At 45.2% G+C, this 12,150-nt stretch overlaps 2 protein-coding genes across 3 annotated transcripts; both read right to left on the reverse strand.

Annotated features, from left to right (window-relative positions):
- Positions 1–124: 124 nt before the first annotated feature.
- LOC125538354 (zinc finger CCCH domain-containing protein 28) lies at positions 125–4,785 on the reverse strand. 2 transcript variants are annotated; one of them, XM_087544214.1, is made up of 9 exons: positions 4,329–4,776; positions 4,142–4,237; positions 3,650–3,695; positions 3,031–3,120; positions 2,394–2,519; positions 2,038–2,116; positions 1,740–1,834; positions 1,557–1,665; positions 125–480 (listed from the first exon to the last, which is right to left on the reverse strand). In XM_087544214.1, exons 1-8 carry the CDS (start codon positions 4,715–4,717, stop codon positions 1,573–1,575), a joined length of 1,014 nt encoding a protein of 337 aa, XP_087400340.1. In that variant the 5' UTR covers positions 4,718–4,776; the 3' UTR covers positions 125–480; positions 1,557–1,572. The 2 variants fall into 2 exon arrangements, with proteins under 2 accessions (XP_087400340.1, XP_048557571.2); XM_048701614.2 differs by lacking the exon at positions 1,557–1,665 and having other exon boundaries at positions 4,329–4,785.
- A 6,229-nt stretch (positions 4,786–11,014) lies between these two features.
- On the reverse strand, positions 11,015–11,879 carry LOC147985689 (uncharacterized). Its single transcript, XM_087539919.1, has one exon. It carries the CDS (start codon positions 11,825–11,827, stop codon positions 11,222–11,224), a length of 606 nt encoding a protein of 201 aa, XP_087396045.1. The 5' UTR covers positions 11,828–11,879; the 3' UTR covers positions 11,015–11,221.
- Between the last annotated feature and the right edge of the window lie 271 nt (positions 11,880–12,150).

A 12,150-nucleotide genomic window follows, 5' to 3' on the forward strand; every position in this document is an offset into this window, starting at 1 on the left:
TGGAAATTTCAAAGTCTCCATTCACTCGGTACATAATTGGTAGTACCAGCCAAATCCCTTCCAGATGTATTTTTGGCACCAGGATAACCAGGAAATCCAATGAACTAGATCGCGGCGCAGAAGATGAACCAACCAAGTGTGAAGGGTTACAACTGATGGTAAACAAGATTCAATTATGCAAAACTCCAAAGCAACTCGCAGCTAAAAGTCTAAAAACATCTTTATGAACGCAAATACACAACCACACATGCAGAGTCCATTGTGAAGAAGGCTATCCAAAGCTGAGTCAAGTTCAAGCAAACCATCTGAACATCACACGATAGTAACAAGTTTGTTTTTCTTCCAGGGACATGGCACTTTGTGAGGGTCTCAATACTCTATGGCACCTTAGCAGCAGCACAACAGCCAGCGCGGCAGCTCTTTCGCAGCAGTAGCAGGATTAGCAGCAGCAGAAGCAGCAGCAGAGTGAGGCACGCAAGACTGAGGAAACAAGGAGTATCCACTTGTTAAGCAGAGCTAAATTAAATCTAAAAACTAAATAATGATAACTCTGTGTATTCAAGTTGTTGAATAAAGGCGAAATCAGCAAAGCTAGACACTGACTCATTAGCCAATGGAGTTATATGTAGTATAGTAGTCAACTTCCACCAGATCTTACACTAAAACACGCTGAATTAGGCATGATTCATGCCAGATGAGTAGGTTATCAGAGCATCACTTTGAAGCTGTTAGAGCGCACTATTTATTAAAAGGCTGGACCGCTGGAAGGACAATAAAAAACATAACTTATTTTTCAAGCACAACCTTGAAAGAATTCTTGGCCATAAATGAATAACTTGTTTATCACAATACTTAAAAAAGTTGATTGAATGGAGGGGAAATGCATTAGCTCAACATATGACAGGCCCATTTCATCAGACATATGAACCTATAATTCATCAGAAATATACAAACCTAGTCCCAACACCACAAACTTGTATGATACTCCAGAACACTAAACCTATCTAACAGGTAACTTGTCGCTGTTGTGGAGTTCATGCATCTAAGAGAAACATAAAAGGAAGAGCTTATCTGGCTAAGGAACATAGTTGATCATATAAAACTGAGTGACATCTGATGTGGAATCAAAGATGACAAAAATAATCTCATATTACAGCATTAGAACAGCATTAGAACAGCAGATGTCAGCTTAGCAAAAATGGCATGACCATCTGATGCACAAAAATTGCAATCTTAGACCAAAACATTTCTAGCATGGCCACCCCTATTCACATGGACATATAAATGTATCAAATGGTGCCCCTCTCTAGGCACACATTTGATTATTCATATGACATGAACATTTGACAGAAAAAAATTGGCAATCCTAAAAAAAGTTAGCATTGCTCCAGCTATTTTGAATGGACAAATCCAAAAAAATTAATGTTAGGTTAACTAGAGATAAAGTATCCTGGGGTATATGGCCTCTTGTGTTATGTATTCAGCAGCTATATATTACTAGTCTGATTCCAGATTTGGAGAAGAAAAAAATAATCACTGGATATAGGTTACTTTACTTTATCTAACAGAACTTCAGCTTGAGGATGGGTGGTAAAAGCGGCATGTAGGTCGAGTGCATTCTCCTCGTTTAAAATCACGGCAAACTTCAACCTTGTCATGTGCCACCTAGTAGAAAAGATGCAAAATGGATTGGCTGATAGCTCGTACACTAAGATAAATAAATGACAAAACATACAAACCTCAGTTTGTGAATCAGGGTGTGCAAATCTACATGATTCTCTATTGCACATTTTCTTCAAGTAGTCCCTGCAAACTTCCACTGTGTTCTTGTTATCTGTGTTTTTACAAGAGAAGTATCAAAATTATGTTCTGTGTCAAAAAAAGGAGAACTACAAAAAGTCATGTAGTCGTCTTATGATCAAAATATGGTTCAACACTCAGGAGTCAAGATTAAATTTCACGAGAGCAAACCTAGTGTTTTCTTTCCCAACAAAACCGAAAAGCAATACTGCATGGTATAGCGGATGTGTTAATTACCAGCAAAACCTCTAGGAGGTGAGAGAGGAGGAGCCATCATAGGTACTCCCAGTGGTGGTGGTGGTGGTGGCATGTAAACCTTGAAGAGCAAAAAAAAAGTATAGGTTATACTAACCATGATCAACTTATAAAATATATACTACAAAGGCAACTAATAATATAATACTTTAAACAGTTCTTTATTTACAAACTCATTTCTTACTGCACATGAACTGGGAACAAAGGATCTGCTGGCTGGTCAACAGATAAATAATATATTCCAAATAATTTCTTTATGAGAGAGAAGGGAAGAGTAATTTCTTGTCAATAGAGTATTGTTTAAGAGTAAGACTATATCTTCAATAGAAACACTTTACCATCTCAGGATATGGCATTTGCATGGGAACATCCCTCATTGGTGGGGGTAGCATTGGTTGTGCTATGACATGAGTGTACCTACATGATATACGCTCACACCTCCCACGCAAGAAATCTTGGCAAACCTGTCAAGAAAAAATATCTAATCAGCAATCTGTGTACAAAATATACAAAATGCTAAAATACAGACATACAGTAATATACAAAATGCTAAATAGGGGAAATTATATTCTTGCTTTGGGGGTTCAGTACACAAAGGGGTACCCAGGTACACAATAATAGAAAAAAAAACATTTCACATGTGGACAGTTTTATGTGGTCGTTATTTTTATGCTAGGCAAGTTAGTAATACTCCCTCCGGTCCTTTTTACTCTGCATATAAGAATTGTCTGAAGTCAAACTTTACAAAGTTTGACCATATTTATATGAAAAAATATCAACATCTACCATGATAAAGTTATACAACATGAAACTTTAAGGCATGACGCATCTATTAGTATTGATTTCACATTGTGAATGTTGGTATTTTTTTCTATAAAGTTGGTCAAACTTTACGAGCCTTGACTTCAGACAAATCTAATATGCGAACTAAAAAGGACCGGAGGGAGTACAATCTTTAACGGCAGAAAATATTACAATTGCACACTCTTGAACAGATGAATGGTGCAAGAAGCGGCACTCATTTGCTGATCTTGAACATCGCCCACGTGCGAAATCTCTGCAAACCTGATAAATGTTCAAAAGAAGGATGCTCAGTTAGCAGTCCTGAATGGTAAATGTATAAGAAAAATCATCATCACATAAGATCAATACATCAGAATAACTTAACTTGTACAAAACTATACAGAACGCTATGCATCTCTAATGAAGTGAAGAGGATCATTTCACAGTTTTGGACAAGACAGCTAAGGAACTGTTGATTTGGTTTTATTTTATCGTATCCCTTAAGGTCATACCAACACAAAGCATCGATATGGAAACCATGTTTCCGAGTCTGACAAAAATACGGATATTGTGAATTATTTCCAAACAATCTCCCCCTCAGCCAAACTTGTGGTCTCATCAAGCTGACGTAACGCACAATCTGGACTGCCAGCCCATGCTGCCACATCTAGCATCCTACGTGCAGACTAGACACAACATTAGCTAAACAGCTCTTCCATAGCAGTACACACTAAATACTCAGAAAAACCTGGAGAGCTCATAATAAATGATGTGTTAGAGAAAACATTGAAGGACAGAAAGGACAGCTTACCGTCTTCACCTGTGGGACGTCCAAACCAATTGATCTCAGCAACGACCTATACAGGATCGACCAAAGAAGGCTGCAATCAGAAAGTTGCACCCAACAGCGTGTGTAATCACCCATATGAAAAACTGAGCGGACCATGAACAAATTTATTGGGCTGGCAAGCCCAAACTGCAAAACTGTAACTTTAGAACTAGCTCACACAACAGGGCTATTAACAATTTGCATCAGATGGAGGCACATTGTTACAATACATGATGTCAAGCAGGCAATCTGATCCTCTTATCTAAATGGAAAAATCTAGTGTGATGATACTGCTGCTGATACTTGGAAACTGAACTATAGAGGGAATTTTCAGAGATATATACTTCAAACTAGCCTAAATTGCATCAGCCTGCATCTTAACATGGAACCAGATTGCCAGACATCCACAGCTGAACAAGTGAAGCAAATCAAGCAAATTGAATCGAACAAAATCAAGGGGATATCAGCTCATACTCCTGTATGTGAGGAGGCGGGTGGTAGTAGCGGCAGGTTCTGCCCCGGAAGCAGTTGTTCCTCAGCGAATCCGCGCATGCCGTCACCTTGGAGTCCCTGCCGAATTCCCGAATCAACAAAACCCAAATCAGACAAGAATAAATATGCCGCTAACATTGGCAGAGGAGGCAAGATCTCGCGCTTTTACCGGTCGACGGAAACGGATTGGTGCGGGTGCGCATACTTGCACTCGAGGTCGGAGCGGGTGCACCTGTCGCGCAGGTAGTCGCGGCACGCCTCGACGGTGAGGTCGTTCTGCCGCCGCCGCTTGCCTTCGGGCTGGCGCGGACTACGGCTCCGACTGCGACTGCGGCTACGGCTGCGGCTGCGGCTGCGGCTCCGGCTGCGGCTGCGGCTGCGGCGGTCGCGGGGGGAGCGGGAGCGAGACACGGAGCGCCTGGGGGAGGCGGACCGTGAAGGGGAGAGGGAGAGGCGGCGCTTGCGCGGCGGGAGCGGAGGCGACGGCGAACGGGCGGCGGGGTTGGGGCTGGGGTTGGGTTCCGCGGTGTCGGCGTTGGGGATTTCGGCGGAGGCCATGGGGGGAGAGGAGAAGACCGCGAGAGAGACGACAGAGGAGGGGGCGCTGCGGGGGGTCGGATGTGACAAGATCTAGGTTTTAAATAAATTTTATTTTAAATCCGCCGTGTTCCTCTGACAGGATTTTGAAAATCGTCTCTGGTTTCATCGTTAATCCGCCCCTTCGCTTGAAACGATTTTTATTGCAATTTTATTAGAGGATTGAAATCCTTCAGAAAAATCTGATCATAAATTTTATCTTATCGACGATATTCGGGAAGTCTTAGCGCACGTGCCTATAAGGACAAGCGTCCGAGAGATGCAGTCATTGTCATTGAACCCATGTGAAACACCTGACACCAATTTTTTTCTCGCGCACACTCACTGCGAGAAACCCTAACATCGTCGGCACCCTAAGAAGACACTAGGAATCTACGGCGCCCTAAAAAGACACTAGGAATCTACGTCGGGGCTCCACCGACTCTGTGCTGATGGACGACCTTGAGGAGGATTGGGGTCTGAACGGCCAACTCGAAGATAAAGCGATGTCATTCGCACAAACACCACCCTTGCGAGAAAGAAAAACTGAAGGATCAAAGATGTGCTAGATATCAATTAGAGGAGAGTGGATAGGCGACTACCGAATTTAATACTTCTCTTAGTTGCTTTTAGAGACTAGCGCGGAAATACAGGTTATTTAGATATGCAGCTAAGTGATACACCATATATGACGAGTTACAACAAGCTAAAGAGCTACACAGAGGCAACAGACAAGCAAGTAATAACAACAAATAAAGTTAGTGTTAAGAGACAGCCGAAAGTGATGGTGATGAAGATGTACACTCAAGTTCACACTTTTGGGGAGTACTAATCTCCTCTGAAAAGGTTGGAAGAAACGACTGCTCCCACAATAATGAATGCATCACCTTTGTCTTTGAGAACATTGGTCAACGAATGCCCAAGTTTTCTCTCTGTATGGTAGCTCTTGAGGGAAGCTCCAAGCCCTCACATATGATGTGATAGCCTGACTTATTAGTGATGATAGACTACTCATATCAATAAGGAATTCCTTTTTTTCCGGGAGCCCATTCGGAAAAAACTCCAAAGTTAAGCGTGCTCAGCTTAGAGTAGTTTCAGAATGGGTGACCGACCGGAAAGTTGCTTCCGGGTGCGCACGAGTGAGGATAAAGTGCGCAGAAAAGACTAGTATTGATCTGTGGGGCCAGTCTAGATCCCGCCAGCAGTAACGACCACCGGCGGGTGTGTTCAGGGCGTTACATATGAGCCCATAAAACAATCACACAACTTAGAAGCTCCAGGCGACGACGCCGACCGTGCGCTCTTCGCCTCCGCCACGACTGTCGGCATCGGCAATGGAAAGACGGCTATCTTCTGGAAATGCTCATGGTTAGGCACCCCACTGTGCACCCAATTCCCCGCCCTGTAGAAACATTCCAGGCGCAAGAACAAAACCGTTGTGGCAGCGCTGGCCAGTGATCAGTGGATTAAGGACCTAAGTCATGGGAATAGGGATGAGATCATCACATAGTACATTAGACTCTGGCGCCTCATCGACGCCCATGCCGGGAGGTTGGATGACCAAACGGCGGACACAATTGATTGGACAAGCGGCAGCAACGATGCTACTCCACCAGCTCGGCGTACAAACTTCAGTTCAGGGATGCACCGGCAACTGAATTCAAGAGCACGATCTGGAGAGCTTGGGCTCCTGGTAAAATAAAGATCTTTAGCTGGTTGTTGCAAAACTGAACCATCTCTGGTGCAACGATCGGTTGCAGCGAAGAGGATGGCCAAATGCTTTTTTCTATCCCCTTTGTCTGCACAATTTGGAGACTTCGGTTCACCTCATGTGGTAGTGCCCCTTCTCAAAAGAAATCTGGCAGAAGGATGCAACCTGGGCAGGATGCAACTCTACGGGGACAATCCAAAACGAATACAGCCAATCTTCTGCTGCATTTCAGGCCATCATACTGGGAGCAAGCAAGGAGTGCAGGAAGGGGATCAAAACCATGATTATGATGATCACATGGGAGATCTGGAGGGAAAGAAACAACTGCATATTACGTGGAAAACTACCAAGGGTAAGCGATGTCATTCATGCCGTTAGGCAAAACATGGAGCAATGGAGGCTACTAGGAGTGAAAGCAATTGAGACCCCTTTTGGGGATGTAATTGGGAGATATACCACTAGGGTTTTTGTCCCCCTTTTTTTCCTGTATTTTTCTCCCTCTCAAAACCCACTGAACTTGATCAACAATGTTATCCATTATTGCTTCCTACTAAATTAATGAACGCCAGCCGGCAGCTAGATCTTTCAAAAAAAAAGCTTCGGAGAAACACCAACCGTCTAGGGTTTCACATAAATCATGGCGTGCAAGACAAGAAGCCATCTATGATGAGGTCGATTAGGGACTCTGTAAACCCTAACTCTCGTCCCATTTATAAGTTGTAGCTACCATGATGATCCTCTCGCACAAGGTGCTCACACGTCAATAAAAAAGCAGCGCGTATGCTATTACCTGAGCAATGAGGACCCGAACCTAGGTAAACCCCTATGTGCAAACTCTTGGCACACATCTTGGCACACGTCAATAAAAAAACAAAACAACGCTAGACACACAAAGGAATCGACGTCCCCGTAACCCAGGGGGAACATTCCCTCTTGGCACACATCTATGAGCACTAGTGCCAACATCCACATGTGCCCCATGTATGCATCACTGACCCCACACGTCCGTGTAACCGCGAGGGTCGGCTCTAATACCAATTATAACGCCCCGGCCAAATACGTCGGTTCCTGGGCATTGCGCCTGGGATCTAGACTAGCCCCACATACTAACACTAGTATTTCCTACACACTTTGTCTTCACTCATGCGCACTGGGAACAACTTACTTTCAAGTTGGTCACCCATCCTCAATTGCTATGTAACACATCTTTCATATTTGAGTAGTGAACTGTAGAGGAACGTACTACGGAACAACAAAGTTTACCATACAATCACACCCAGGAACGCTATGAATATGACATCGTAGGTCCAATCTCACCAACAACACGGAGAGGAGGGAGAAGGTGTTGTGACAATCCGACAATTCCTGTAGCTAGGTTATACCTCCCAGCCGCGAGAATTTCTTCATCGATCAAGAGTCAAAGTTGACGATTCCTATGCGGTAACCACACATACCAAAGTAGTGATTCAGCAGCACATTGTTGTCTCGAACAAATATCGTCGAGAGAAACTAGAGAGAGAAGCAGCCTAGCAACTTACCGTCTAGTTTTGAACTAGATGGAGAGAGACGGGGCGTATGGCAGCCCGGGGGCGCCCTCCAAATGATTTGTCTGTCAAGGGGGTTATTTTGATAACAATGAGAGAATATTATTCTAGAAACAAGTCGACTCGTCGTAGCAGCAGTAGCATCCTATGCAGAGTTTGAACTTTTGCAAACATTGTTTAAACGGGGTTTGTGATATACCGTTTGAGAGCTACATACATGACTATCATGATTTATGTTGAACATTTTCACAAAATCTACACAGTTTAAGTACAATTCCGAAAACTGTGTTTCTTTCACCAAAAAACGTCAACTGTACTTTCGAGCTCAGTTTTAAAAGGTTTATCAAAATGAAACAAGTGAAATGGCATTGCATATTTGTTGTAATTGCACTCATTTTTCATATAGAAAGTTTTCTCCAATCTCTATAGTTCAAGAGAACTTTGAAAAATGATGGAATTTTACGAACCGAACAACTAAGATTGCATTTTTGTCTTAGTTTGAAAACGATTGATCTGAATGATGCAAATGATATGCCTTTGGAAAGCTGGTGAGAATGCGCTACTTTTTTGTATAGAATGTTTTTCCAATTTTGAATAGTTTAAACATAATTAGAAAAGGGGGTCTTAATGATATTAAATTGTGCTATGGAAGACAAATGCTATGATGTGCTTGCGACGCGAAGATGTGTGGGATGTGTCCAAAGTATGTCTTGATCGGTGCATGACCTGCATCATGAGTCATTTGTCCAACCGATGGCCATTACCGTCATGTGTGGTTACCTCAGTTACTAAGAATAAACATCCAGACAAAAAGCATTGGGTGTTTAGTGACAACACCTCATTCGTTCCCAAGGAATATCTTTTCACTATCGTACTAACCCCTACTCTAATTGTTGTTTGGGATAGCATTCCACATCCTGCTCGCCCATTACCTTCCCCTTCCTTGATCTACGAGATCCCGGATACCTACGGGGCCTTAGAACGAGAACAAGACAAGAGAAAATTTTGTTGCAATCAGACACATACAAAGAAGTTTGTTATACCAAAGCATTCCAACAATCCCTTGCATAAATACATCCGGTTGCAAGGATTTGCCTCAATCCATTTTCTTATTGAATTACTCACACATGGCGATCAGATTGCAAGATGAACTAATTGAAGACGATATAAAGAAGAATACTTGATTGATGATATGTCTTACAATAGTTGTCAAATGCGTACACCTTACAAGTATGACCAACTTGAGGTGGATGGCTGCAGTGATGATTGTGGTGGCAGCTATAGAGATGAGATGGGAAATGACGACCGCTAGGATTAAAAGATGGCTCTTGTTCTCTGTTTCATGAATGGTGCCCTGTCCATTGAGAATTAGGCATCAACCCCTTTATAGAAGTTGGTCAAGGGGACCTCCTGGAGCTGACATTATGGGGGCGAGTACGAGCAAATGCGCTCGTACCAGGCGTCGTCTTGCGCTCTATAGGCCTCGGTGCTCCTCCAATTCCCTTACTTCTTCCACCAAACTTTGTATTCCTTGCGTGTGATGATCCCTTCTATGTTTAGGACCTCTTTATTTTCTTCGAAAGCACGCTAAACAAAGGATTTTGCGATCTCGCATTCATTAGTCATTAGTGGCTATATTAAAGTGATTTTCTTGGAAATCCTAAGATTGTCCGGTTTAAACAACGATGCAATGAGCACAAAAATATCACTCATCATTGACGTGCGTGGAGGTTGACGGAGCTGCTTGTGAGACTACCTGGATCGATCCTCCTTCTGTCGGCGCCAGTGCTCGAGGTGAGTGGTTGCGTCTACGGGGACAGGGGGCTCCTTTTGGACCTAGTGAGGATGCCTTTTCCCCGCCCAACAGAGGGGTCGTGAGGTCTCGTGCTCATGTGGTTGTCGGACTCGGCGACCAGCTTCTATGCGGAGGTCCGAGATACAATGCTTCAGACGAAAGCCTTGCTGACCTAGTCGACAAGATGATGGTAACGCTTTCGAGCGTTGCTTTTGTTCTTGAAGGTGTCATTGTGAAGCTTCGTAGCTCGTTCTATGGTGCGCTTTGGGCGAAATCCTTAGATCCATCGATGCATTAGACGGTGGAGGCATCTTCGATGTCGTTTCCCCCTTGGGAGTTCTATTAGAGCCATGGATCTGCTATTGGTCGTTGATTGTCTCGGTTGGTATATTGGGGTATCGGGAGGCGGCGGTGGAAGTAATCTGGGACAACAGTCATTGCTTTGATCACCTTGGTGATGTTGGTCGGCCTCTCTCTTGGGTGCTCGTGGCGGCGGTGAGGTCTCGAAGTTTGGTTCGCTTCGACGATGCTTGAGATTTCGTTGCCTCACATAGTGTTCTAGTTCTCTCTATATCTGATGTTGGCCTGTGGGGGCAAAGAAGAGGTGCAGAGGCTGTCATGGTGGATCACAATCCTTCAGCTTGGTCTGTGACTCTCTTTGTCGCAACTTGGCTAGGCCACGGGAAGCCCTTCGACGGTGGCTGCGACTTTCCTATCTCTTCAAAGTGCGGAGTGATTGCAGGGAAAGCAGATGATTTCCTCTCTATGTCTTCTTGGTGTCGGATCTCCTCTCGAATGATCCAACAATGATAGTTCATGCTATTTCTCGGCCTATCAAGTGGTGGGTGGTAAATTCTTGATGTTGAATGCTTGTTGCTTGTCGTAGCTTGTTTGGTTCTCTCCCTGTTTTTTTTCTTGTTCATTCTTGTATGCGTTGAAAGCCATATATTGTAGCCGCGTTATATTGTATTGCCTTCTGTCTTAAATATAATGAAAATGAATCAGGCCGGCCGGCGTAAGCCTGCCATAGCAACGTCAAAAAGCAAACATTGACATAAGAAGGTAAGTAGCTTGACTGATAGTGAGCCAGTCAACCAGCTGCCTCCTGACCTCAATAACTAAAACCAGAAACTAAACAGCAAGTTAGCAACACAAACTGGCCACCAGCATGCAATGCATGCGAAAAATCACCGTGGACGAACGTGAGTGATTTGCGAAACAGTTGGCTCTTAGCAAACGAGGTCCGTTTAAATTGTAAAAGCGTTCGTTACACATAAAACCATGGGAGAGGCGCGGATGAACAGAGCATGGCATCCATGTCTATGCCACATGTTTAAACTGGTACAGTACGTACTACTAGTATTATTTTGCCAGTCGAAGATGTAAACTTGGAGAACAATCGTGGCATCACAACACGCCCAGATATGCATGCGCATTCATCCGAGCCGAGAGCGTGCGCGCGCGCCACCGGGGACAGGTCGGCCCCGAGCCGCGACCTGCGAGTTGCACACCCGCCTTTCGGCGACGCGCGGCGGCGGCATGCCCTGAAGGGACGACGGAGCTGCTGGCGCGGGGGAGGTCGCAGCAGCACCCAAGGCTCTCACGTCGTCGCCTCCGCCACACGTGAGGGAGCACCAGCGGGTCAGCCTGCAGTCCAGGTACTGGACGACGGCGTGGGTGCCGTTGTTGTATATCTTCACGACGTAGCACGGATCATCGCGGTTGGGGGCGGCCGGCAATGCAGGAGGCCCGGCGGGCGGCGGGTGCGGGTCGCAGAGGGCGTGGCAGTCGGGCCAGTAGGTGGGGCAGACCCTCCTGTTCAACAGGTCGCGGCCGAGGCAGATGTGGCAGAGGTACGTCTCTATGGTCTCGTCGACCGCCGACGCGGGCGATGAGGAGTTGACGCCGCCCGCCGCCGTCAACGCCGCCGCGTTGCTGCTGGACGCCGTGTCGCCATCGACCGGTGCGGCGCCGGTGGCTGAGAGGAGCAGCACTACGAGGACAAGGGAGAGGGCACGGCAGGCCGCCGAGAGCAGCTGCATCTTGGGTGGGAATGGGACCTATCGATCCAGCGAGAGATGATACTACATGGCGCCATGGCGGTTTAAGTAGCATGAATCGACGGTGGGATCCAACCGCAAAAGGCACATTTTTGGCATTTGCGGGATCGTGAACGGCAATGCCTGCTCGTTCTAGGGCTTGGCTTCTTGATGCAGAAAGCCAGCTAGCTCCACGAATTAGTTGTGTTAACCTGTAGCAGATTCAGGCCAGTTCCGATGTTTAATTGGAGAGCGGCGGCCTACTGGAGTCTGGTGCAATTATATGCTACAAATACAAACGATTGGAAGGAACCGATTCCGTTCAA

The sequence above is a fragment of the Triticum urartu genome, chromosome 2A (genome assembly GCF_056163025.1).
Source record: "Triticum urartu cultivar PI428250 chromosome 2A, HENAU_Tu73, whole genome shotgun sequence".
Classification (NCBI taxonomy): Eukaryota; Viridiplantae; Streptophyta; class Magnoliopsida; order Poales; family Poaceae; genus Triticum; species Triticum urartu.

Coding starts and splice junctions, on each gene's coding strand:
- LOC147985689 (XM_087539919.1), bottom strand. CDS start 11,827: ATGCAGCTGCTCTCGGCGGCCTGCCGTGCCCTCTCCCTTGTCCTCGTA.
- LOC125538354 (XM_048701614.2), bottom strand. CDS start 4,717: ATGGCCTCCGCCGAAATCCCCAACGCCGACACCGCGGAACCCAACCCC. Junction 3,696..4,141: donor CCGCCTCCTCACATACAGGA/GTATGAGCTGAT, acceptor GATCCTGTATAG/GTCGTTGCTGAGATCAATTG. Junction 2,117..2,393: donor AAATGCCATATCCTGAGATG/GTAAAGTGTTTC, acceptor TTGCTCTTCAAG/GTTTACATGCCACCACCACC.